The 27,851-nt window shown below is 38.7% G+C and overlaps 1 protein-coding gene across 1 annotated transcript in view; it reads left to right on the top strand.

Moving 5' to 3' along the window:
• The window catches only part of AKT3 (AKT serine/threonine kinase 3), a 309,710-nt gene that overhangs the window by 121,006 nt on the left and 160,853 nt on the right, over positions 1-27,851 (top strand). The window contains exon 3 of the mRNA XM_055323992.1: positions 12,141-12,266. Within this exon, the coding sequence (XP_055179967.1) occupies positions 12,141-12,266 (126 nt within the window). The remainder of the gene's footprint in view (positions 1-12,140; positions 12,267-27,851) is intronic.

The following is a 27,851-nucleotide window of genomic DNA, read 5'->3' as shown; positions in this document are numbered from 1 at the left end:
TATCATTCCTAAGTATTTATTAAAGCCTAACATGAGTGTATGGTTTAAGGCATATCCAGATTCAGAGTGGTTTGAGGTAAAATAATTAACTTGCACAATAAAAAACTTGCACTTTTGACTGGTGTCAAAGTAATGAGTTGTATACTCTTGTGTTTGCTTTTTGTATGTGCTAATGTTTTATGAGATAATTAACTTGAAAGAAACATTGAGATGTTTTGTAGTAGATCCAGTGGCGTGCTTGATTTTTTTCCCCCATAGTTAATAGATACTGAATCAAGAAAGAATGTTTCTGTGACAGCAGCATTATCATTTGTAACAACAGATTTCAATTGGTTGAGCATAAATGATACATAACTCATTGTTATCGGCAATAACATGGGATGAAAACAGGATATAAGCAAAGTGGGTAACAAAAATTGATATTTCATTCACAAAGACCCAGCACCTATTCTGCTCAACTAATGTGGAATAATGGTCCCGCCAAATGAGATTATAAATTCCACCTTATTTTAAATACTACACTTACTTTTGTTAGTTTATTTTTTATTTTAAAGATTTTATTTAGTTATTCATGAGAGACGCAGAGAGAGGCAGAGACATAGGCAGAGGGAGAAGCAGGCTCCCTGCGGGGAGCCTGATGGGGGACTTGATCCCTTGACTCCAGGATCACACCCTGAGCCAAAGACTGACACTCAACTGCTGAGTCACCCAGGTGTCCCACTTTGTTTAATATGTTTACATGTATTAAGCACTCACTGCATCTTTTTTGTGTAGCCATACTTTATTCATTTAGCAAATGCTGTGTAATGTTCCGTATTAGCCAGATGTTGTTCTGTGTACTTCATAAATATTAACTCATTTCTTCTGAACTATTGTCCCCATTTTCCAGAAGGGGAAACTAAGGCACAGCTAGTAAGCAGTATGCCCAGAGACACACAGCTAGTTAGTGGTAGAGTTGGTGTCTGAACTTTGGACTTCAGAGGATGTGCTCCCCACCACTGTGATACGCTGCCTCCTTCCAAGGGCTTGAGCAGTATGGCAGAGCAGGATTTTGTTTACTTCAGGAGATCTTATTCAGATCTCAGCTTTGTCCTTTGCCTGTCAGCAGTGTCTCAGGGCCTCAGCATGGCTGTGCAGGGCGAGGACACCCTGGCCCCTGTCTTTCCCTGTCACTGAGGGGAGGTCTCGGGAGTAAAGCCTGAGTACGTTTCCTTTATCCTGCCTATTAGCACTTCTGTTCACCACTTTGCTGTGAGACAAGTCACGGTCAGCCACTGCCTAGGAAAAAACGTAGGTGTTGGGAAGGCCATGGATTCAGACCCAGAATTGTAGGGTTTGTGGCTTGATGTGTCATTTTGGGGTCTTGTGCTACTGGAGATTTATTACAGGAGATACTCCCATCGGTGATGGTCTAAGAGAAAACCCTATTCTGTTTTTTTGGGTTTTATTTTACGGGGCAGCAATTAGAATATAGGGCTGGGAGGGTTGAATCACCTGAGGGTTTTTTCAGATGGCACAGGCCTCCTCCCGAGGTGCTACTGCCACTCCTGCCAGCTTCCCTAGGGACCCACTGTGATGGCTGTATATGCTGTCCATCCATTGGTGTGTTATAACAGAAATGGGCTGAGTTGTGCTAGGTTGTGTTGGACTGAGATTTCTGTTTGAGAGAGCTTTTCTGACATGAATGTGGTTTACATAGAGGTAGGTTTATTTATTCAATTAATGGATAAATACCAGCCTGCTCTGTGGTAGGTGCTAGAGATACGTGGTGAGTAGGTTGCGTTATGGACTCCCTGCTTCCGTATCTGATACTCATTGAGGCTATTTATTGCAGCACATATATAATGTAGGAAATTACATTAATTTAAACATTTAGAGAATATGGTGTGGCAAAGTGAAGAAGTTGGAAAATGTCATCTTTTAAAATTTGTCCATTTCTTCAAAATTGTTTAACGTTCTGTGGCCCTTGCTACTTTGTTAAAATAGTGCAAGAATGACTGAGTGTTTAATGCAGTGTGTGGAGTTGGAGACTTTTTGCTATCATGCAGAAAGCAGATTAAAAAGAAAGCTCTGCTTTCACAATCTACAAGGGCGTAAATGTAAGCAAAATAATAATTTAGCTCACATTTAACCCAGCAGGAAGCTGAGTGCAGATTGAGTAATTCTCCACAACATATCTACTGCTATGTAAACTAATCTCATGGTTTGTTCTTCATTAAATTGCCAAGATGCTATTTTTCTGTTGGCTAGTTTCTGTGGATGCTTTTTGTTCTCTCTCATTCTCTCTCTCTCCATTCACCTTGCTTTTCTCTCAAAGTAAAACATAATGCTGTAATTCCATTAAGATGTTCTTATATTTGTAAGAATAATTGGTAACTGTCACATTTTAGGTTTGAAGTGTAATGTTTTCGAAAAACAAAGGGAACCAGAGTTGTTTGATTAACTGATTTATAGAATACCTGGAAACAAATACCATAGTGCTTAAAGGTGAGTGATCATTGTGCAGTTTTCTGGAAAACAGAAGATGAGAAAGTAGGTAAAGTACCAGTGGGCCAGCCGTTCTGACCTTAGGAAAGGCTGCACTGGAACATCTGTGGTGTTTGGTGTGGGAGTCCTTTTCTCATCACTTGCTTCAGCTTCAAAGCAAAACATGGACCCCAGCCTTCTTTAGTAAGGAGATGTGAAAACTATACCTAATATAAAAATGACAAGTTCATGCATTATGCAGTGGAAGCACAATTTCTTGACTATAATATACTTTTCAAAATAATCATGAAGGAGCATATGTGGGAAAGCAGAGGAATGTGGGTACATCTGGAAAGCTTTTAAGGCATCTTGGAAGCACAATGCAAAATCACCAAAATTGTAAACACCTTCCATCTGGTCAGTTGTAGTGGTAACATTGACCAGTACAAGAGCAGACAAATCTCTCAGTGACCTTATGTGACAGGCAGACAAGCAGGGTGAAATCATCCTAAACATTTGAGTATTTTGCAGTATGACCTCATTAATCAATACTGTGCAGAAAACCATGAGAGAAAAAGACTGCACAGGCGGGATCTTGAAACTTGAAAGGCTCAGGTGTGTTCTACGTTATGTTAGGTGAAAGAAGCGTCCTAAACTATTACCATGCCTCTGCTTATACTGTCATGAGGCTTCAAAGAGGAATGGGTACAGTGCCTGATCCCGGAACCAACACAGCAGCAAACCAGCTAGCTCTTCCATGAAATGTTGAAGGATCATGTGCTAGTAACTTCTGCCTCCCCTTTCCCCACAGGAAGGCATCAGACTGCAGTGTTACTGAGCACCATTTCCACAAGGCCCAAGGGTCCCATTGGGAAATGCCAAGCATGGAACATCTTCCTACCCCTCCATGTGACTTCTTATATCATGAAGAATGACAAAAGACATGGGAGAGTTTTTCATCTAGCATTTTAATTGCTCAAAGCATCCACTTTTTTCAGTTCTCTCTTCTTGCAGCTGCCCTCTACACTTAAAGCTCTGTGAGACATATCCTGTGGCTGGATCCTGCGTTCTCAGTGCGCGTGTGTATTTTGATGCTCAATATATACTTTTGAATGAATGTATCTATTAGAAGCCCATTTCCCCCAGTTCTAAATGAAAGTGTTTCAAGAAGCTTGTTCTTTGGGTTGTGATTCTTTGAGCTATGAGCAGTACCTGAAAATGAGGGAGCGGGGCAGGAGCCTGTAGTGCTTTGGGTGGTGTTGTAGACCCCATTGAATTTAAGACTATTGAAACACAGCCAGCACTAGTTGATGACGGTCAAGGAGATTGCACAGATGACACCTCAGAGTGTGACACTTTTAATTTGCCCAAGGGCAAGATAAGAACATGCTTGAAAGGACTTAAAAAAGGGGAATGACAACCCAGACCTTTGGGTTTGTAGGAGCTGAAATACCTGATCAACATATATTTAGTAAGCTTGTAGAATGTAGAAAAGTACTTCCATTTTTTAAAAAATTATGTTTCAGATGGTCCCTGTGAGTTGAAAAATTGTTACTATGCTAGCTCATTGCAGTGTAGAAAATACCAACAAAAAAAATTCTTAGGGTTATTTTCAAGATACTTGTAAGAGGACGATGATAATTTCAGTAAGAGATTGTACTTCTTTTATTCCCTGAGAAACATTCATAGGGCTTTTACTTAGAACTAATTGGAATGGAACACTTGCAATCCACTATATAAAAATGGAACAGACAATTTCAGAGATGGCAAATGTTTTGTTATGTTTATCATCATACATTTCTGCAGTAACTATATCTGGCTTTACTATATTTACGATATTTAAGACATAGCACACTATTGTGAATTATATATTCAGTATTTGTTTGTAGTGCTAATAATTACTTGCAAAAATCTCCTAATCGAAAAAAGATTCTGCTCTGTTTTCTTTTAGATAGTTCACATGTGTAAATTTGGTTGGCATCGGTCAACAAGCAACTAAATACTTAACTATATTGTGAATCATGAAAATCGACTTGACACTGCTATTAATATTAAACCTCTTTTTTTGTCTTAGGTAAAAATTGTCCCATGAGACTTTCATTTAAGACTAATGCTTTCTTAAAGTCCTATAAATTAACTGAAAGCTGCCATCTCTGGATTTAAAAGCTATTCTTGGGAAATTTTTAATTATTTGATTTTCACAATACTGTGCCCCATATCATTTAATAAAAATAATTCAGAGAGATCTAAGACTTTAGCTCTTAAAAAAAAAAAAAAACAACTCTGATATCCTACCCCTGTCTTGAAAAAGAAGTATTAAAAAAAAAAAAGAAAAGAAAAAGAAGTATTAAATTAGTGCTGTGTTTTGTTGTGGGATAGCCCTTTCATTTCTTCAGAGAATTCAAGTTTTATATACCCGACACCAGCTAAAGAGACTTTGTTTTTTGGGGCAATAGAATACATTTATTACCCAAGTGAGGCTTGTTGCCTCACTTATGACAATATTCCTGAATAAGTGTACTATGGTAATATATTACGTGGAATATATAATAATTAGTGGAATATATAATGTAAGGTTGGAGATGAGTTGTAAATGATATTGCCATAAATGACAATGATATTATTAATAACAAAATCTAACTCATGCTGTGCTCAGGTGGACGCTTGCACATCTTGTCCTTTAGGTGGGCACAGTTGTGTTTCTCTGATTTCAGATCTGAGTTTGGGAGTAGAGAGCTTAAAGTTCCTAAGGCTGAGATGTGGAAGAGCCAGGAATCAGACCCATACTGGGAGGCTGGGAGGCTGCGAAGTCCTTGCCTCCGAAGCATTGTGTTATCCTGCCTAGAGCATTCCAAGGGTGAGGCAGAGCAGGGAAGGAACTGAGGCCTCACTGCAGAAATTTCTTGATCCTATATTGACAAGGATATTTGTTATGACTTTTATTATACAATATGGCATTTGTCTTAAGTAAAGTTTCTTTGGTCTGAAAATGTGACCCATGTGCCTTAAGCTGCAGTGGTAACATGGCCAGCTGCTTTTTTGTATAAATACTATTAGCTCTCCCCCTCTATTAATAAAGAAGGTGTAAAGAAGTTATTTTTTATTAACAGATGTAGCGAGTGTGGATATTATTCATATTCCCCCTCTGAGATGTCAGAGATAAATAATAATGTATCTTAAAAATGTGGATTGTGATTAAACATGGAAATAAAATTCAAAAAATATGTATTATCAGGAGAGCTGAGCTTATAATTGTTTCAGCTTTGTGATGATACAGTGGTGCCTCTGTCCGACACACCCATGAGCATATCCTCACCCTCTTCTTCAGGGAGCGATTAGCTTGGGAAGCCTATGTGATCTCACTTGTGAGTGGCTGTTAGTCATTTCAAAAGCCATGTCACCTGTCTTGTACAGAAATCAGAACTCCTGATTTGTTTGCAGTACAACTGTTGGTAACCAGCATCTTTCATTTTCTTCATATTTTATCCTAGGAAAGTAGCTTATTTTGAAAATGATGCTTCAGTGTTTTGTCTAATTAAGTTCTAAATGATCATGTGTGTAGGATTTGTGAAAAACAGTGCTACACTTGTATAGGCTTCTTTTCAATTGGATTCTGTCTATATCTATCTTAATGACATCTTAGTTCATGTACCTAATTGTGTTTTTAGCATAGCCCATGATTGTGGAGGCTAGGCCTCCAATAGATGAATGAGTATTTCTGCACTGTTCTCGGCTAGTGCAGAATTGACTGCACATCTGATTTTCTGCTTCTTGCGAAATTAGAGTTAGGACCAGGTTCTAGAACACAGCCTAGCCTTACAAACGAATGAATGCATGAACCAAATATTTATCGACACAGTTCACTTATGAGGATACCAGCTGATTCATTTCTAAGGGTCTTTTTTCCATCTGTAAGTCTGAACAAATCTAGTCAGTTCTTGGTTATTCTAGATGTAAGACCATTTGAATGTTTTCACCAATCTCTTAGTTTTTAGACATACATTCCTAGCTCCTGCTTTGGCACTTTTTTGATGATTTCAGCTTCTAAAAAATGCAAATGTGATTCTTATTGAAGTATTAATGAAGTAATCTGTAGTATGTGAGGATTAATTTAGGTTGATTCATTTATTATCAAATAAAAATGTAATTTGAAGTTAGGTGAGTAGTGGGAAATGAACTTGTCAGCTTCATCAGATAACCTTGAGTTGAATGCATATTGCTAATAAAGATGATCCACTTGAATACACTATCAAAATATTGAGGTGCCGAGTGAGGATGAATTTAAACTCCTACCATCTCCCATCTGAGATGGTTATTAAAGATTAAGCCTGAAAGCCAAAATATTATTTGTACTCAGCTGGGGAAATCAAGAATGTTCTCTGTGGCCAACATTCACTGAAAAACACTGAGGTTTTTTATTTATTTGTTTTAAGAGCCTACAGGAAATAAATTAAGAAAGCTGGCAAAAGTCCAGAACCTGAAAGCATTATAACCAAGTAAAACTGAACTCTAGTAGACAACCTCCTCTAACCCCACATTTGACAAATAGCATTCTTTCCTATTGATAAGAGCAAGGTAAGATTTTTTCCTTTGCGTTTATAAGGTATTAACTATGTCTCTGTATTAGTGATGCCAAGAGCTTAATCAATAGGGTTTTGTTTTGTTTTTGTTTTTGTTTTTTTTTTGGTTCTATAAACAAGCCTGGTTAAAGTGCTAAGAAACTGCAGTAAGTTTTCTAGGGCTGCCCTAACAAATTACAACAAATGGGTGGTTCAAAACAAAAGACAATGGCAAAATCTCTCGTAGTTCTGGACACTGAAAGTTACAGATCCAGGGGTCAGGCAAGGCCATACCCCATATGGAGGCTTCAGAAGAGAATCTGTTCCTTGCCTTTCCAGCTCCTGGGGTCTCCAGGTGTTTGTTGGCTAGTGGTATGGCGCTGGATCACATGGCCTTCTCCTCTTAGTGTGTCAAAAACCCCCTCTGCCTTACACTTCTACCCTCCTGCAGGGATATTTGTGATTGGATTTAGGGCTCACTCAGATAATCCAGGATAAGCCCTTCTTCTCAAAATCCTTCACTTAATCCCATCTTTTGCCATTTTAGGTGGTGTTCCCAGGTCCCAGGGATTAGGGTGGATACATATCTTCTGAGTGGTCACCATTCAGCTTACTACAGAAACCAAACTATCAGGATTCTTATTGGGAAGTGTATGTGTTTTGATATTGGAAAGGGCCTTCTTCAAAATACATAAAACCTCCAGCCAGGGAGTGTGAGAAAGAGTTGCAAGCACCCTTCATTAAGGTAGATAGAAAGTTGGGAAGAGATTGTGCTGGAAATCCTGTCCAGGTGTGGCTGTGGCGCTTTCTGCAGGTTTATCATGACAATGCATGTAAATGTTGAATTGATACCCCATAAATGCTGCTGCTTTTTAAAACAAGACTTCCGCCCTGTTACAACCAAGCTGTGTGTCTTAAATTAGTTGAAGCCTATGGGCTATAAATGTAAAAGTATGATACAGCTTGGTTTTAATACAGCATGTATAAATTTAGGTGTAAATGCTATGTTTAAAATACAAGATGTGGTTGACTTTTAGCAGTCTATCTTAAAAGGACTGGTGGCAGAGAGAGCACCTTTGTTCTGGGCATTTAGCCCCATAAAAGCAACGACTATCTGGCTGTATTTTTAGAACAGCCTGAGAATATGTTCCTTATCTAGACTCTCACTGCTTCAACTACCGAGTCAGTGAGGAGAGTGTTCAGATCCTTTGTCAAGACCAGCTGGACAAGAACCTCAAGGCTGCAGGAACAGTTCTACTTTTCCATCAGTGGGCATGGTGTCCTGCTGTGGTAACATGGAAAACTATGACTTTTTATACTCTTGAGCTAGGAATGTTCTTCTTTTGTTTTAGGCCTAGTAGGTGGCAGTAAAGCTTGTTTTTTTTTTTTTTTTTTTTTTTTTTTTTAAATTTCTACCTTGTGAATTTGTGTCCTTACTAAGGCCCATTTCTGTGGCAGAAAAAGAATCCCTTTTCAGTTCCTCTTTTGGAACTAGAAAATAAATATTTAATTAGGCCAGCACATCATGCAATTGTATGAACTTGACTTGAGAATGTTAATGGGAACCTATAAAAAAGGATCTGCTTTCAGGAAGTATTCAGAAGCCTCTGATTTTTAAGCGGTATCTGAAACCTGGTATAGTACTAGAATACAAAATCCAAGAATTAGAGTCCTTGTCTTTTTTATTTTTTTGTCCATCACTATGTCTCCAGGACCCAGAAGAAATAAGTAAATGTACTCTAAACATCTTCTCAGGAAGTCCATTCATATTATAAACAACAATAAAAAATCAGGAGTCTTAAAGTTTGAGATCCAGTAAGCCCCACGTGACAGTACAATTGTTGACTTGATTGAACTGAAATCAACTCAAAATTGTTAACCAAAATTTGTGACAAATAATAATATTTTTTATTTTATTAAGAGTGTAAATTTTGACTTTTCAATTTTACTCCTGTGTGAAAGACTACTGCACTGTCTTGGTGTAATGTATTATGTGTCAGGAAGACATAACAGATTGATTTTTAAAAGAACTTTTTGGCAACCGGAAGTCTTGCTGGAGACCACATAAAATATTCTAAATTTCCCAAGATTTGTTTAACCAAAAAGATAGAAGATTTATGTGATGGTGTTTTGTGTCTTTTGACTGAGCATGACAGCATTAGTGGCTGACAGGAAATTATTCTTAGAAATGAAAATTTGATGTTTGTTTCTTTTAGTTTCGTATTTCTTGAATAAGTGTTTTCAGTACTTTGCTTAGATAAAGAGTAGTGCTGTCCCATTTTTCTTTCAAAATTTTTAGACGAATTTATTTTGTCTTTTGTGTAACTATTAAGCTATTGCTTAGTTTTTAGCCTGATAGACTTAGAGCATCTTATACTAGTATGAATCTGTTGTTTTATAGGAGCATTTGAAATCTAAATATGATATTACTAATTAGAGGTTTAATGTTTAATGATTTTAGATTTTATATAGGAATCCATAAGTAAAAAAATACAATAAGTAAATAATAAGTGCAATCAAGAAAGGAACTTGCTTCATCTTTGTAATGGGAACTGTGAGTGTAGCATTCTTTTTTTTTTTCTTTAAGATATTATTTATTTATTCATGAGAGACATACACAGAGAGAGGCAGAGACACTGGCAGAGGGAGAAGCAGAAGCAGGCTCCACACAGGGAGCCCGATGTGGGATTCAATCCCGGGGCTCCAAGATCACACCCTGGGCCAAAGGCAGGCACTAAACTGCTAAGCCACCCAGGGATCCCCTGAGTATAGATAGCATTCTTATTTTGCAAATTTGGCATGTGTTTATTAATACCAAGGCCATGTTTTTTCAGTAAAGCAAAATGAGGGAGGGAAGTTAAGGTTTCTTTTTCTTTCCCTTTGGGAGGGAAGTTAGGGTTTCTTTTTCTTTCCCTTTAAGTGCCTTTTATGTGCTGGGATGGTATTTGTATACATCTCTTTCATTTATTCATTCATTTGGTAGATTATTATTCAGCACCTATCACGTGGTGAGCACTGGAGTGGGTGCTTGGAATACATCACTGCAAGGAGAAAGAAGTCACAGTACTTAGGACCAATGGTGAAAATCAAGTTCTGAAGAAAAAATAGAATATATCTGCCATTGTGAGCTTGATGGCTTCCCAGTGCCTACTTTTCTGATGATACTTCACTAATAAAATGTGTCAATACTTGAAAGATTAGTATATCTCAGTGGACCAGTGTCTCCTAAATAGCCAAAGTGTGGTGTTGCAGAACCCTGCATAGTATAAAAGATTCACTCAGTGTGTAATATAGACCAGTGGATTTTCACTTAACGGGGTACAACAGTTTCCTTGACATGGTTTCAAATTCTACGCTGCAGTTAGCCTTTCAGAAAACTTCAAAGAAAACCATAACTATCTGAATACTCCTGCCCTTCCTGGCTACATACCTGTTGAACCAGATTGCTTTCTGTATTTTAAACTGAAACAACATACCACAGTAGATTGAATACAGAAGCAGGTATGAGAACCTGGCTATCTTCTGTGAAGCCAAACATCAAAGAGTTTTTTTAAGTGGAAAGAAGTTATGCTCTTTCACTGATTTTTTTTGTTTTAGAAAATGTAACTATTTTCATAAAAATGTATGAGTTACATTACACATAATGAGTTTATTATTTTTAAAGGAAGTAATAAAAGAATTTAAATTTTCATTTTGGTTCCTGATACAGTAAACCTAGATGTAGTCTACCTACATAGACTGTTGGAGTTGTCAGAGTTAAAGCTGTAAAGAGGTGTGAGGTGTAAGGAGCTTGAGAACTGCTGATCTACATCTGAAATATATGTTAGGGTGAGATTATGAAGGAGCTTACGTTTGATGCTAAGAGACTAGTGCTAAACAAGAAGGAGTCAGAAATTTTTGAGCAGAAAAGTGATATAAATCAAAGTGGTACACACATCAGGATTAATCTGGAGGGGGATAAATGCGTGAGGATGAAAGGGGGGTGAGCAGGACTGGGCACAGCACAGCAGCAGAAGGGTGAGGTGTGAGAGCCCCCTTTAGGTTGGCCTGGATGAGAGACTTGCCAAGGCAGCGCTGACCTAGCCTCAGCACAGGGAATAGCCCTGTGTTGTTAGCTAAAGCTTGCGTAGCTGTGGTCCAGGGAAGAAGCTGACCTGTAGGGAAAGTGGAGCTCTGTTCAGTTTTTTGTGGGACTGTGATTCAGCATTTTGAGATTGAAGAACCAAGTAGAAATATCCAGGAGAGAACTGACAATTTTGAGACCAGCTGGCCTTCTGTGTCTTTTGGTGTCACAGAGTACCTCTGTTTCTTAAAATTAAGATGAGTCCCTCCTTAGGCAAGCATTTTGGGATCTGGTTGCTATAAAGGTCTATTTTGGTAGTTAGGTGATAGTTTATATCAAAATTTGATACATATGCATTTATTGATTATTATGTGCTTGGCATTGTACCATGTGTTCTTACAGTTATTACGGTTTGTGTGAGCATGTGTGTGGTTTTTAAGCTCCGGTAACTCATGGTCTTTCAGTCCTTCATTTCCTTGACTTATTTACAGCATTGCACAGAAAGTAATTTCTCTATTCAGAACAATAAAATGTTGTTTAAACAAGTTCTGATCAAGATTTAACAATGAAAACAGACTTTTCCCCCTTTCTTCTTAAAAAATGACACAATTAGTCAGTTAGTACATGGAAAACAAACATCTATTTCATGTTCCTCCTTATGATAAGTGTTTTTCATCAAAATTCCTTGATACTGTGTGTGGGTGATTTACCAACGCTTTTTAAAATGGTTGAAATATGCTCTAACAACCATCTGATAAAATGAAAAACTGAATAAAATGTGTACTCAGATGAATGATTCTCTGAAGAAATAATAGTGCAAATGAATTATCAAAGTGTGAAATCATTAAAAACAAAACATGTTTGAGTTTTTATTGAATCTTAATTGCAGGCTTATGTATTTTCTTTTGTAAGCTAAGTTAAAAGAAAATTGCCTAACTAAATTTTTGGAGGCCAGTGTTGTAGGACATATATTGTACCATAATTTATTTTTCACATAAAAGCTGCTGTTCATTTTTTTCCCCAGCATTAACATGCATGCTTTCCTCATGTAGGAGAATATATAAAAAACTGGAGGCCAAGATATTTCCTTTTGAAGACAGATGGCTCATTCATAGGATATAAAGAGAAACCTCAAGATGTGGATTTACCTTATCCCCTCAACAACTTTTCAGTGGCAAGTAAGTTCATTATGATTATTGATTCACCTTGTATTTATTTATCTGTATGACCTCATGTATCAGATATACTGCATTACAGGAGAAGCCTATGCAGAAGTTTAGGTTTGTATTTAAGTGCTGGGAAATTTTCAGCTTTGATAGAATTTCAGTTTCTTAGTATAGGGGTTATTGATAGTATATGGTCTAATATAATTCAATATTGTTGAATATAGAACCTAAATGTGATAAATACAATTCACCAAATATGTACCTCAAGTTTTTCTTTATAAAATATAAATAGAGACCTTTGAACTCGGTTGCTAAGTGACATTGGTTGTAAGGTGTTGCAGTACCTGGTACATTTTTAATCAGTTTCCTGTCATGACCTTAGCTCTTTTTGTTGATCATATGATGAAAAACAAGTGATCTACTTTAGAAATTATTTGCTGGGGAGATTTTATGTTTGAAGTTCAATTTTTCTTCCTTACAAATACTTCAGAAAAATGTTTGTAATGAAAATTGATTTAATTATATATTTTCATGAACATAGCACAAAATAAATGGAAAGATTCTGCTGCTGGTGACACTGGCAAGGTATCATTGCTGTGTTATAACCAGGCTCTTAAGGCTGATGGTATTACTGATAAATCAATGGAAGAGTTTTTCTACATCAATTCAGAAATATATTTGAAAACTCATGTTAGGTTAAGATAAACTTGCATAAGAGCTAAAGTCTGTACCCTTGAGATAAAATCTTTAGCCAGACACCATTCTTAATTTTGATTTTGGTTGTATGTTGTTTTGTGTTAGTTTCATTTGAAAAAGATAGGAGGTAAAGATTGAAGCAAAATAAATAAAATGAAAAATAGCATCAAATAGCAACAAAAAACCCAAGATAACAAAAGTCCTTGAATGTTATAAAAGTCATTTTAAAATTGGATAGAGCCCCAGCCCGTTTTATGGATACTATTTTTTAATTTTTTAAAATAAGGTAAAGCCATAAACCAAAGGGTTTGTGAAATCAGTTGAGTGGCAAGAATACTAACTTAAAAAAAAAAATAAACCCAGACACCTCTCCATTTCTATAAATGGATTCTTATGTAGGGATTTCATTTTTTAAGAAGTGACAACTCTGTTAATCTGTATGTATTAGTTAAGGAAACCATTTTTCCCCTAACTAGAATGCTTGTTAGGTATTTATGGCTTTCTTTTAGTAGAGAATGATTTTTAAAATCCTGTTGTCAATTGAAAATAATATCTTGTATTTTGTATTGACTTAAGAGTATGTTTTCATTCTATAGATCTTTTGGGTAAGCATTTGCTTTAAAGTGATAGAAATTGGCTTTTAAAACACTAACTGCACATATTATCTCCTACATGAAACAAGTCCAGTTTCTTAGTTTCTCTATTTTACTAGCAAATTGTATTGGTTTGCCTGCAATAATTTATAAAAGTACAGAACTCCTGTATCTGCTGATCAAAATGCAGCATTTTTTGACCTTATGAAATTTCACACCCCAACAAGTTTTAAAGACATACTGTATGTCACAGTCTGCCAACATCTGCTCCAACACTTCCACTGGCAGAGGCGACGATAAATGCTGCACTCTTGGGGAGAGATCCTGTTTAGTGACTGACTGTCAGCCTACCCACAAAATAAATATTAGTCGACATCTGGAATCTTCACTGGTAAAACCAAGTAGTCGTAGGTGATTGACTCCAGCAAACAAGTGAGGTTGTGGAGCAGCTCCTTCATTTTTAGCAGGGCGTTAACATGTGTCTTACACCAGATAAACTGGGTAAAACTGATGGTTCTTAAAATTGGACTTCCTGCCATCTTAAACTGCCATGCAGAACAACAAGCAACGAGATGGACGTTGGCTGGCAAAGAGGTACCAGGGTCAGCTTTGCCACGGGAACGAGTGTGACCTGGGATGGGTGATTCTCTGGAGCTCTGGGCGTGATAGGAACACTTGTCTCCTCCCTGCTGTGGTTCTGCTAGGGGTGGTTTGAGTAGCCCTTGAAAGAGGGACTAGGAATTCAGTCACGTAGGGGAGAGCGGTATTTTGGGCCAAGGGGGACAAAGACTGTTTTTATGAGACATTAAGAGAGGGAACAGTTGGATGAAGGGAGTGTTTACTTGGCCAATGGTTTCCCTCTGGCCCTGGCCCCCTTGAGCATGTGAGAAAAGAGACAATTTTACCAGGTATTTCTAAAGTGTGTTGGGAGACATATTCGTGTACATTTTGCTTATAGCTATATGAGTCCTCTATTTTTCCTGTAATTAAAAATGTTACTTAATTTTAATTTAAATTTAAGACGTGGGTTTTCTTGGAATTTTACCAAAATAGGCTTCTAATCCATCTGAAAAAGTGAAGTATGAGAACTAGCAGGGACTTAGAATCCCTCTTCCCAATCTTCACTAAATTCCACATTCCTTCCTTTCTGATTTAAAATTCCCCCAGAGATGGCATATGCTCATTGTTTCTTTCTTAATCCACCACCACCTAGCTTTCTCTCTCTGTCACATGATTGAAACCAATCTCAGTAGGTTCTCCAGCGACCACTTACCTGCTCAGCCAAGCAGAAATCCTGCCATCCTACTTTTCTTGGATTGACACCTTAGACTGCAATTCGTACCTTTGTTCACCCTTCTCTCTTGGCATAACCTCTCCTGTTGTGTCCTGGGAGGCTGTCTTCCTGGTTTTCCTTTGCCTGTTGCTTGCATCATGGTATCTCACTGGTTCCGGTCAAGTATACTTCTCATTTTGTTCCTGCTCCCTGGGTGATCACCTTCACTTAAAAGGTTTCTTTTACGTACTGGATATATCTTATTCCCACAATACATATCTTTGGGGCAGGCCTCTCTCCTGAGCGACAGGTTGTTGTATTCAAGCAATTGTTGAACATCTCTCCCCACGTATTTCTGGGACTTAGCCTGTCCTAAGCTGGATTCAAGATAATCTTGTCAATTATACCCCCTCCAGAAACCTGGGTCCATTCCATGCCTTCCCTCCCACCTTTCACATCTTCACCCCATTCCCAATTCATTTGTTTCTACCGATTTTGCAGCTTATTGTTTGAACTTCTGTCCATCCTTTCCTATAATCACCCTAGAACATGTGCTCACCATCTCTACTCTAGGTTCTTTTTTTTTTTTTAAGATTTTATTTATTTATTCATGCAAGAGAGAGAGAGGCAGAGACAGAGGCAGAGGGAGAAGCAGGCTCCCTACAGGGAGCCCTGTGTGGGACTCAATATTGGAACCCCAGGATCACACACTGAGCCAAAGGCAGATGCTCGACCACTGAGCCACCCAGGCGTCCCTCTACTCTAGGTTCTTAACTAGGCATTCTGCCTCTAGATTTGACCACTTACATTCTTCCTTTTCATGATTTCTCATGACAGTGACCCTTCCACAGGTAAGTGCTGACTATGCCATTCTACTGTGAGAGCCCTGCCCTAGATCCTCATTGCCTGCTGGACAAAATCCAGCTTCCTTAATATATCCTGTGGGCATGTCCTCAGTCTGACCTCTGCTTTGGACCCTTGCTTTCTGTGTCTCCTGCTGGCGGCCAGTCACACTTCAACAGCACTGAAGCATGTGTGTGATTCCCTGTGCTAACTAACTCCACGGCTCTTCTGCTCTGAGAATTTGTTTATGCTCTTCCCTCTGACTGGACTGGCCTTCTCTCCTCTATTTGTGTGGATAATTTTTTTTTTTTATCCTGTAAGCTTTAATTCAACCTAACAAATGCACCACTGGGTATTTACCCCAAAGATACTGATGTAGTGAAATGCTGGGATACCTGTACCCCAATATTCATAGCAGCAATGTCCACAATAGCCAAACTGTGAAAGGAATCATGGTGTCCTTTGGCAGAAGAATGGATAAAGAAGGTGTGGTATATATGTATGTATATATATGTATGTGTGTGTATACATACATATATACACACACACACATATATTTACACACACACTATGGAATATTACTCAGCCATTAGAAATGACAAATACCCACCATTTGCTTCGACATGGATGGAACTGGAGGGTATTAATGTTGAGTGAAATAATATAGTCAGAGAAGGACAATCATCATATGGTTTCACTCATCTGTGGAATATAAGAAATAGTGAAAGGGATTATAAGGGAAAGGAGGGGAACTGAGTGTGAAAAATTAGAGGGAGACTAACCATGAGAGACTCCTAATTCTGGGAAACAAAGGGTTGCAGAAGGGGGAATGGAGTAATTGGGTGATGGGCACTAAGGAGGGTACTTAATGGAATGAGCACTGGGTGTTATGCTATATGTAGGCAAATTGAATTTAAATTAAAAAGAAAAACGATTTAGGGGCAGTTGGTTAAGTGTCTGCCTTTGACTCAGGCCATGATCCTGGGGTCCTGGCATGGAGCCCCATGTTGGGGCTCCCTGCTCAGTGGGGAGTCTGCTTCTCTTCCTTCTGCCCCCCACTCCTCGCTCATGTTCTATTTCATATTAATAAATAAAATCTTTTTTAAAAAGATGTAATTTAGACTTAAATTCACAGCCTCATTCCTTGCTGAATTAGTCTTCCCTGCTCTTCACAAAACTGTTCTCTTTTGTTGTTATTGCATTGTTTTGGTGTTATGTGTTCATATGTTATGTCTCATCTACTTATCTGAGTTATTTTAGGATAAAGAGCCTAGCGTTAAATAATATACCTCCTTATATCTCCTAGGGCTTATATATTAGGGCCTAATAACCATTTTTGAATGACTGTCTGAAAACAACTAATCCGGATTTTTCCTGTTTTAGATGAGAAGAAAGAGGCTTTTAGAAATTGAGTAATCTGTTTTAGGTTGTTGAACTAAGGTAGTGGTAGCCAAGTATCAAGGTTAGAACTCAGATTTCTCCCCCCTCATTTACATTTTATTTCCCTCCCCCACCCCCTTGTACCATTTTCTCTAGGTTAAGAGCCTTGAGATCTGATTTGGGGTTAGAGTTCCAATATTTCAAATTGCTAGGTGTCCTTTGGCATGCAGAATGTAGACTCCATGCCCCCTGAGATATGGATAAAAACATTTGACTTTCATCCTTCTTTGGGAGGATCACATATGAACTTTATGTGAAGGTTCCTTCTTAAAGATAGTGTTGTGGAGGGATCCCTGGGTGGTGCAGCGGTTTAGTTTAGTGCCTGCCTTTGGCCCAGGGCACGATCCTGGAGACCAGGGATCAAATCCCACGTCGGGCTCCCGGTGCATGGAGCCTGCTTCTCCCTCTGCCTATGTCTTTGCCTCTCTCTCTCTCTCTCTCTCTCTCTCTCTCTCTCTCTCTCTCTCTGTGTGTGTGTGTGTGTGTGACTATCATAAATTAAGAAAAAAAAATAAAGATAGTGTTGTGGAAATGAAACGTCAGTAAAAAATTGTTTTCAAGCAAAGTGCATCTTAATCAGAATTATGATTTGGTCAGTTGCTCATTGTAGAATGAGATTACCTTTGCACAGGAAACATTACATCATGACCGAAGGAGGATATGGGCACATACACACAGCACTGCTGCAAAGCTGTGCTCACACATACTTTGAGTGCAATAGCTGGGCTACCCAGTATTCATGGTCTCAGACATGTTGACAGTTACCAGCCCAACTGGTAAAGTTACCAGTCCAACTGGTAAAGTAAAGCAGTTCCTCAGTGGAGAGTTGGAACATCTGTCCATGTCTTGGGGCTCATTCTACTTTTAATCTCCTCCCTTTACTCTCAGTGGGGGGAACAGAGAGGTGTCCCTGTGTCCCTAGCACCACCTCCTAGAATACTACCTTCTTCCATGTTGCAGCTTTTGGTGCATTCTGACACTATCTCTTTCCTCTCTGAAACCTTTCTTCCTTTTTTCAAAAAATAGATCAGTCTGAATTGCTTAGGCCAGTTTTAAAATCGAAATGAAATATTTACTCACTAACCTGTTTTTCTTCTTCTCTTTGTAAGAAGATAAGGAAATTATGGGGCTTAAACCTGCCAAAAAACATCTTTACCTCTGAATAAATATTAGACACAGAGATTTTAAATATGTAGAAAAATCAGTTGATTTCTACTACTGCTTTCACTGTGATTATTTATGGCAATAGAGAAAGTGCTTATGGCTTGATCCTTAGTCTTACGTAACATATAATACAACCTGGAATATCAATCTATAAATCTAGAATAACTCTATACCATATAGGTATAGAATCATTGCAGGGGATCAGAATAGCTCACTTTTAAAGGGTTTATTGATCATCAGAACCATACTAGCACTAACCGGAATATAAGGTGCAGTTTTTGAATGTAGGAATTTGTCAGTGATTCTGGAAGACATGGACACACGTAACAATGGGAGGAGAGAGGATGCTGGTTGCCAGAATAAATTTTATAGAAAATAAGTGGCTGTAGAAGTTGAGAGACTAGGTAAAGGTAAACAAGGGTGACTAGGTAACAATTTTAACAGGAGCTCTGAAGGATAGGTCATAACAGAAGATTTTGGAAGAAGGAGGATATTCACGGTGAAGTTAACAACATACATAGGCAAGCATATGAAGTCTGGAATTAATGAGTAGCTTATTTTGTGAATAGAATATGCAATATCATAGGTAGAGAATTTCTGTTGGAGAGAAAACAAGATTAGATACATTGTAATCAGATTGTAAAAGGTCTTGAATGCCAGTATGATGTTTTTAGTGGAAACCAGTTGGAAACCATTGGAGACTTTTAAGCATTAGGTGTCCAAATCAGTATTTGATTAAAAAAAAAAAAAAAGGAATCTACCTGATGATAATGGAAGGCAAACCATGCTCTTCCCTCCGTGAGTCCATTGGTCACCAAGGCATTGTCTTGGTTTCCTTCCTTTGCCATCTCACTGCTATCATCCTAGTTCAATTCTTCATCAGTTCCTCCCTGGGACTATTTGGATAGTCTACTAATGGATCTCTTGCCTTCTATATATTCTTCTCTCTGGAGTATTTGAAGCAATGCATAGGATAGATTCAGCTTCCAAAAAAATTCTTTTTCAAGTATCATCTCCTTCCTCAGAAAAATCCCAAATTTCTCCCTTTGTCATGGGAGGAAGATGATCATTGTGATTTTTTAATGTGTTTTTAAAAAAGGTTTTATTTATTCAGAGCACACAGGAACGGAGGGAGAGTGAGAGAGAGAAAAATCTCAAGCAGACTTCCCTCAATCCCATGACCCTGAGATTTTGACCTGAGCCAAAATCAACAGTCAGATGCTTAACCAACTGAGCCACCCAGATGCCCCTATTTTTAAATGTATTATATATCAACAGTTAAACACTCGCCCAAGTCAAAACTGTGTTTATACTCTATATAGTTTCAGGATTCCTTTTTCCTTCTTAATATTCCATATGTTTTCTTTTTAACATACATTGCTACTTCTTTTAGGTTGAGTTACATATGAAGTTCTTAACCTCATTTTTGTTTTTAGTGATTTTTAAACAATTTTATGTACTTGACTATTTGAAGATTTGGTGCTTTTTTCCCCCTACTAAATGTGATCAGATTTTTAGGCAAACAAAAAGTTATATCTGATAATAGTAGCATCTCACTGTATGGAATAGATGCCTTACTTAAAAATTGATCATACAGTGAATGAGTGCAACTGTAATCAGCTTTCCTCCTGTCATTTTTATAGGTGGTACTGTATTCATTTATTTGCAAATTTTAATCCATAATCAAAGTTTAGAATGGGGAATGGAGAAACCCTATTTTTTAATATTTTATTTATTCATTCATGAGAGACACAGAGAGGCAGAGACACAGTCAGAGGGAGAAGCAGGCTCCATGCAGGGAGACCGATGTGGGACTCCATCCCAGGACCTGGGATCACACCCTGAGCCCAAGGTAGATGCTCAACCACTGAGCCACCCGGGCGTCCCAGAGAAAACCTTTTTAAAAAACGCTTTAAAAGGAGATCATAGGGCAGCCTGGGTGGCTCAGCAGTTTAGCACTGCCTTCAGCCCAGGGCGTGATCCTAGAGATCCGGGATTGAGTCCCACATTAGGCACCCTTCATGGAGCCTGCTTCTCCCTCTGCCTGTATCTCTGCCTCTCTGTCTCTCATGAATAAATAAATAAAATCTTTAAAAAATAAAAAAAAATCATGTTTGGAAAATGACAACGAGTAATAATGTCCTAATTAGTCATATATTTTCTTCCTCTCATCTAATACCACAAGAAAAAAATTTCCACAGAATTTCTCTTCTTCCTTCTTTTTTTTCTGTAATAAACAACAAATGTGCAAAAAGAAAAAGTAGAATCCTGTTTTCATGGATATGGCTGTGGAATCCAGAGTTTCAAATCCAGCTCCTAGGTGTGAGAGCAACCCTCTGCATCTCTGAAATATTTCATCAATTCCATGTCTTTTATAAGCATAAATGTACACATGACTTATGTGAGTGTCCTATTAGTTAATCTCACTGTTGGAACACTTCCTTCATTGGAATATTGTCGGTCTTCTAATGTCTAGTGTCATCGCCTCCCTAGAGGCTTCCCTGAGCGCTCTCTTATCCCCTTCCCTGATTGACTTGAATCTAATCTATAGTTGGGCCTTTACCTTCAAAACCTCATTTGTCGGAATATAAATTAGTGGCAGGGGCAGGGGCAGCTTATGTAGAACCCAAGGAAATGATAAATTTCTAGAGCACAATGCCTGTGTATACTCATTTAAAACATTTCCTATAACATTTATTACAGGATCTGTATGCCAGAAGGTCATCTGACTTGGAGTCAAAAGACCTGAGTTTGAGTCTTGGTTCTGCTCCTTTGCTAGTGTGTGATCTTGGGCAAATCACATAACTTCTCTGATCTTCATTTTTGTCATCCTTAAATATGAAGGTTAATAAATACCTACTTCTCAGGATTATGGTGAGGATTAAATGAGATGCTGTAAAAAAAATATTTAAAAACCCGAAATGCTGTATGTGAACACACTTTTTTTTTAAATTTTTTATTTATTTATGATAGTCACAGAGAGAGAGAGAGAGAGAGGCAGAGACATAGGCAGAGGGAGAAGCAGGCTCCATGCACCGGGAGCCTGACGTGGGATTCGATCCCGGGTCTCCAGGATCGCGCCCTGGGCCAAAGGCAGGCGCCAAACCACTGTGCCACCCAGGGATCCCGTGAACACACTTTATAAATCGTGAAATGCTTTACAAATAAAACTATTACTGTAGGATGGGAGATACTCTGTAAAATTTTGCTCGGTTGAGTTAAATGGCAGCCATTTCTCCCTCTCCAGCTAAATTACATTGGAATGGAAGGAAACTGCTTGTTTTTTTTTTAAAGATCACTAGAAGTTTAAGGTAGAAAGTATTTGCAGCACTCTTCGAGTTGAGGACAGATGCTATTGCTTGGATGGGTGGGGCGGGAATCTCAATTTCATTTAATGCCAAGAACTTTGATCTGTAAGGGCGAGGTCTTGTGACTAAACCACATGAGCTAGACCCCCAAACCACACTTGTAGCCACCTCTGGCCAAGGGAGGGAGGATCAGGGCTGGTGCGGGGCAGCTCCTTGGCGCTGGCCTCCAAGGACCTGGGTACAGACCAGATTCTTCAAACATTCAAGCTTGAAGGTCAGAGCTTCCACAGGGGAATGATCCGAGTGACTGTTTTTATGCCTTATTTTAATCACAAGTGGTTTTTGGGGATCCCTGGGTGGCGCAGCAGTTTGGCGCCTGCCTTTGGCCCAGGGCGCGATCCTGGAGACCCGGGATCGAATCCCACATTGGGCTCCCGGTGCATGGAGCCTGCTTCTCCCTCTGCCTGTGTCTCTGCCCCTCTCTCTCTCTCTCTGTGACTATCATAAATAAATAAAAATTTAAAAAAAAAAAGTGGTTTTTGGGTTTTCTTTTTTTTGGTTTTTAATAAAAGTAATAAAATTATCCAGTATCTTTCTGACTGTCTTAAGAGGATCCCTTGGTTACCATCCATTGGGGGAAATTCTTAAAATAATTTGGTTTTTCCATTACATGATGACTTTTTTGAAAGATGGAGGATGCAGTGGGGCTTGTTCTTAGGGGAAGGCGAGCTTCAGTAGCTTACTTTAAATGATGTGAAGGTACCCTGGCAGAGCCAACCTTCCTCCCTCCCTCTTCCTCCTCTTCACTCTCTCCTCCCCTGTACTACCTTCCATCCCTCCCTCTTCTCCTCCCTCCCTCCTCCTCTTCATCCTCTCCTCTTTCCCTCCTCCCCTCTCTGAACCTGTCCTGAGGTTAACAGTTAACTGCCATTTATTCAAAGATATTTCCATAAAAGAACAGCCTACATGTAATTATTTTCACTGAATTATTCTTAAACATTCTGCCTCGGACTCTTTCCTTGACTCTCTTTCCTAGATGCCCCACCTAACAATGTCACAGGCTGAATTCTGGTTTTGAAATCCTCCACCTTGTGTGTGTATGATTTAAAGTAACACAACTTGGGGACGCCTGGGTGGCTCGACAGTTGAGCTTCTGCCTTCAGCTCAGGGTGTGATCCCACCGTCCCGGGATCGAGTCCCACATCAGGCTCCCTGTATGGAGCCTGCTTCACCCTGCCTGTGCCTCTGCCTCTCTCTCTCTCTCTCTCTGCGTCTCTCATGAATAAATAAATAAAATCTTAAAAAAAAAAAAAGTAACACAACTGGGAAACATGAGAGTTTCACAATGAATATTGAAACGTAGTTTTAGGAAACCCAACTTCTAATGGGATATTCAGGAAGTTTTTAGTGAGAGTCTCTGGTGGCCTCAACATTGCACTAGGTACTTGGGGAAAACAGAACAAAGGAAGGAAAGAAACCAGCCTTCCTTTGGGCACTGCACTATGCCAGGCCCTCTCACATGTGTTCCCATCTAATCCTCACAGCGCTCTGAGGAGAGTATCATGTTCTCTCCTTTAGAGACCGAGGAAGATGATGTGACTTGGTTGAAGTCATTTATCTGGAAGATAGCTGGGTCAGGATTTTAGCCCTCGGTTTCAGAGAGTTTATAACCCAGTAGCAAAACTCTGCCCCAGACCATTGGGATTGGTATTCTGAGATGTCTCCTGCTTCAGTCCTGAAGTAAGTTTTACAATTAACACATTGAGAAGAGCTTGGGAGAAGGAAGGATCATTAAGAAGACGTTCTTAGAAATTGAGATTGTTTAGAGAAATAGTAAGATTTCGAAAGATGAAGCACATTCCAGGTAACAGGAATAGCCTTAATTTGAAATGTTATTTCTGAGAAAGTTCAGCTGAATCTCTTATTGTTGATTTAAATGAGTATGAGCTCCTCAGATATGAATGAAAGCTCCAGATGGTATGTTATTTTTTTTATCCCTGTATAGAGTGAAAAATATCAAAGGAGGAAGGAGGATAAATGATAGGAATGAATATGGCACTTGAAATCTGTAGCAGAATGCTGTGATAGTACCAGATACTTTGTTTTCTCAGGGTCAGAGTTAGGCACGAGCCTTCCTGTTAGCTTACCTGGCGTGGCATGTGCAGCTCATGTAGTAACATTGCTGTCCATTGTCTTTCCTATTAGGGTATCAAAGAATTTTACTGATGCAAAGAAATACTATTCCTTTTTAAAATCCCCTCCTGAAGCCAGTGTGTTTTCTTCAGCTAAAAAGGTTTTAAATGATAGCTTTTCTCTCAGAAAAGGGTACATTATCTTTTTATCTGTTTATTTAAAAAAACATAAACCCCTGACCTCTTAAATAAAGGAAAGCTAAGGTGACATAGACGATGGGTACTGGGTGGGAGGCTCTCCGCCTGTAGACTGTGTATAAGAAGCAGGTATGTGGATTTATCCACACACTTGTGTACTCTTTTACATTAAGTTCATTATTAATGGGCCAATATAGCTCATTGTTTCAGGTAAAAACTTACTGAATATGTAACACCTCATAACATGAGCCAGCCTGTGATGCTAAGGATCCCTGTACTGTTGTTTTATCTCTATTACTGATCCTAGCATTTTCCTCCATGATACCCTTCCATCTCTGAAGGGTAAAAATAATTCTTTTTGCACACCATTCTGACTATACTCATTTATGACCTGATTAGGTTTATAGATCGTTTTGGGTTGAACTGAATGTGGATATCTTCCTGATTTATTTGTTTAATTTCCAGGAAGGAGATGTTTGTGTAATTTTTTTAAATTGTAGAGTAAAAACTGATTATATGCCCATCATATTTGGTGCTTTATGCCACTTTATAATTAATACATAGGAAATTAAGAGGGACCCAAGGAAGGGATGCCTGGGTGGCTCAATGGTTTAGCGCCTGCCTTCGGCCCAGGGTGTAATCCTAGAGTCCCAGGACCGAGTCCCGCAGCAGGCTCCCCATGGGGAGCCTGCTTCTCCCTCTGCCTGTGTCTCTGCCTCTCTCTGTGTGTGTCTCTCATGAATAAATAAATAAAATCTTAAAAAAAAAAAAAAGAGGGACCTAAGGAAGCAAGGAAAGAGAATTGGTATTTATAAGGAGCCTGCTCTGTACCAGGTTCTTTATTTATGTGATCATGTTTTGTCTTGACAAGAACATGAAATAAAATTACCTAAAAAGCCCCAAATGAGATAATGTAACCCAAACCTGGAGAGATTAAGAACCTTTCCCAAGCCTCAAAGCAGATAGAGGGCAGAGCTGTGATTTGGACTCTGGTCCATCTGACATCTGGCTATAGTGCATTGAATCATATGTGGAGCTCAGAGATGACAGCCCTCTTCAAGTAGGGTCTAGTCAGTGCCCCCAGAAACTCTGTGCTGTGCCCAGGATTATACACAGCAGGTTTAATAGCAGACTCTCAGTGTTCTCCAGAACTGTATTTTATGCCATAGTGATTCTATTTATGCTGTAGCAAGGGGACAGACATGCAGATGATACCTAGGTGGCCAATCATTTGATAGGAGTTTATTATGTAATATTTGTTAGTCCTGCAACCACCCGGGACTCATGTCATGTGTGGTGAGGGAAGTAGGATGAAGGATCTTTGTAGTCCTTCCTGGGAACATGCAGTGATTTGCCTATCAGCAACACATAGTCATTCCTTGAGACATTCAGTCTACTGAGAAGTACAATAATAGTAATTACCACTTGTGTGCTCTGGACTTTATATATGTGTTGTTAATCCTACTACAGGTTTCTGGGATATGTAATGTCTCTTCCTGATAGCCGGAAAACTAGGCTCTTGGAGTTTGCCAGTGGTCATGTCAGGTGATAGAGCTGGAAACCAAACCCACAGCTTTCAGGTTTCAAGGTCAGTGAGTTTTCTATACCATGGCTTGACTAAAGAAAGCATCTCAGGCCACCTCAGGTGTACGAGATTTTCTAGCATGGGCAGTTCAGAAGCTACGGGCTCTCCATGCATCTAGATGAGTTTGTATGTCAGTATCAGGGATCAAATCTTGTGATTTTCAACTAGTATGGGAAGATTTGTTTCAGAGCTTTTGGCTACTTCTCTTTAAGGAAACAAGCTCAAGGCAGAAGATCCACTAATGTGTGAACATTTCCGACTTCTAATTATGTTAGAGAAGTCAGAGGAGAAACACTAATTTTTAGAAGCAGAATCATCTGGATATTTAGTATGACTCATGATCATTGTATTTTCACAAATTGAACTTGAAGGACACGTGTTTTGTGGATCTCTCTGCAGTTGTATGCTAAATCACTGCCTTTCTGTGTTTTTCCCCGTCCTATCTTTATGTTAATTTAAATTTATTTATTTATTTATTTATTTATTTATTTATTTATTTATTTATTTATTTATTTATTTATTTGAGTAATGTTAAATGAGGCCCAAGGCTGGGGTGCAGGGAAGGACCTTGAAGCCTTGGAATTTGGGACCACTGTGGAGGAGTTCTTTTGGGGTGGAAATAATACACAATCGAGCAGATGCTAATGGAAAAATGAAATGCAGGGAGAGAGAAAAGAGGCTAGGGTGGCTGTGTGAGAGTTTCATGGAGGAGAGGACATTGCCCCTTTATTACAATAATGTTTCTGCCCTATAATAAGGTCTTTCATTGCTGGTTCAGCTTTTTTCATTCACTTGTTTTGTGCTCTGCTTCCTGTTACTAATTGTCAGCACAATAGTCTTCCAACTATGAAGTCTCTGTGTCCTTTTGGACCAATTTGTCATTGTCTTTCTCCCTCACCCCCCAACCCATGCTCTCAGAATCTATTACTATGGTTGCATTTTTAGACATTTTTTATGTTTTAAAATGGCAATGCTTTTGAAACATGCCAGAATAGTTTATGATAATTGAATCATCCAACCAGCAACAGTTACTGCTTCCAAAAGCACACTGATGAAGTTTAAAGTTTCTGTCTCTATAGGATATTCTTATAAAGTAATTGAAAATAAACATGCAGTACTCTCTTTATAGCATTATTTCATGAGCATCATGTCCTTTGAGCTTCATCCTCGTCCTGTGGATGTAGGATATTTTGTTAAACAGTATTATTGATGGAACTCAAAGATTCTTAGGAATATCTGTGCCTGTAGGAAGTTACATATTTATTGTTTTCCCACCAATGGCTCTTGATTCTTATTTTAAAAAAAAAAAGATTTTATTTATTCATGAGAGACACCAGAGAGAGAGGCAGAGACATAGGCAGAGGGAGAAGCAGGCTCCCAGTGGAGAGCCTGATGTGGGACTCCAGGATTGTGACCTGAGCCAAAGGAAGACAACCACTGAGCCACCCAGGTCCCCCGGCTCTTGATTTTTATAGATTATTATTATTTTAAGAAATCTGCAAATCTGTAGGGTTGGCTTAGATTGACAAGCCCAAACAAATTCTGGCTATCAGATTCCAGGCACGTGGTACATGTTACATGTCAATTCCTGTTCAGTTTTTAACATTTTGGCCAATAAATATTCTAAATGTGCTCTCAGCCTTGTACCAGTAATTTAATACTGACAGAGAGACATTTTTCAAATGTAATTTCTATGAAGAAATTCTGAAACAGTATTATTCCTGGACAGTTGATCTTCCACTCGGAGCTTAGAGCTTCCCTTGTCTTATGGTCATGTGATCCAAGTCTATTGGTGCTGATTTTCAGTGTAATTTTCTCAATAGATGGCAGTTTTTTTGAGGGCACAAAAACTAAACAACAAATTTGGACAGTTTTCTTTGGGGAAAAGATTTCAGTACTTTCTATATGTCACCTGTTTCTGTCAATTCAACTGCAGAAAACCCATAAGTGTAGTATACAATGTTCATTAGAAAGAAAGAAAACTTCACTTCTTCTTTCTTAAGTAGCTGACATTCCTAAAACAGAATGTGACATACGAAGAGGAGCCACGGATTTAGGGCTAGAAAACGTAGATTTGAGACTCTGTTTTACAACCCTAACAACTTGATGGTTTTGATTAAGTGACTTAAAAACCAGACGTTTCCATTCTTTTATTTGTGGAGTAGAAATGATAAAGATGCTCTGAAACATTATTGGGGAGATGAAGGGAAAAATAATGCATGTAAAATCTTAATGTGGTGAGGCAGCAGATAATAGGCCAAAATAATGACTTGGTACTTCACTCTTCAAAAAGAATTTTGGAGAAATGTGTAGTGGAAATCAAGGTCTCCCTACTGATTTAAATTGGGAAAAAAGATTGAAGATG

This window comes from Nyctereutes procyonoides, unplaced genomic scaffold (assembly GCF_905146905.1).
Source record: "Nyctereutes procyonoides isolate TBG_1078 unplaced genomic scaffold, NYPRO_anot_genome, whole genome shotgun sequence".
In the NCBI taxonomy this organism is placed as follows: Eukaryota; Metazoa; Chordata; class Mammalia; order Carnivora; family Canidae; genus Nyctereutes; species Nyctereutes procyonoides.
This window is presented reverse-complemented; position numbering and strand designations above follow the sequence as displayed.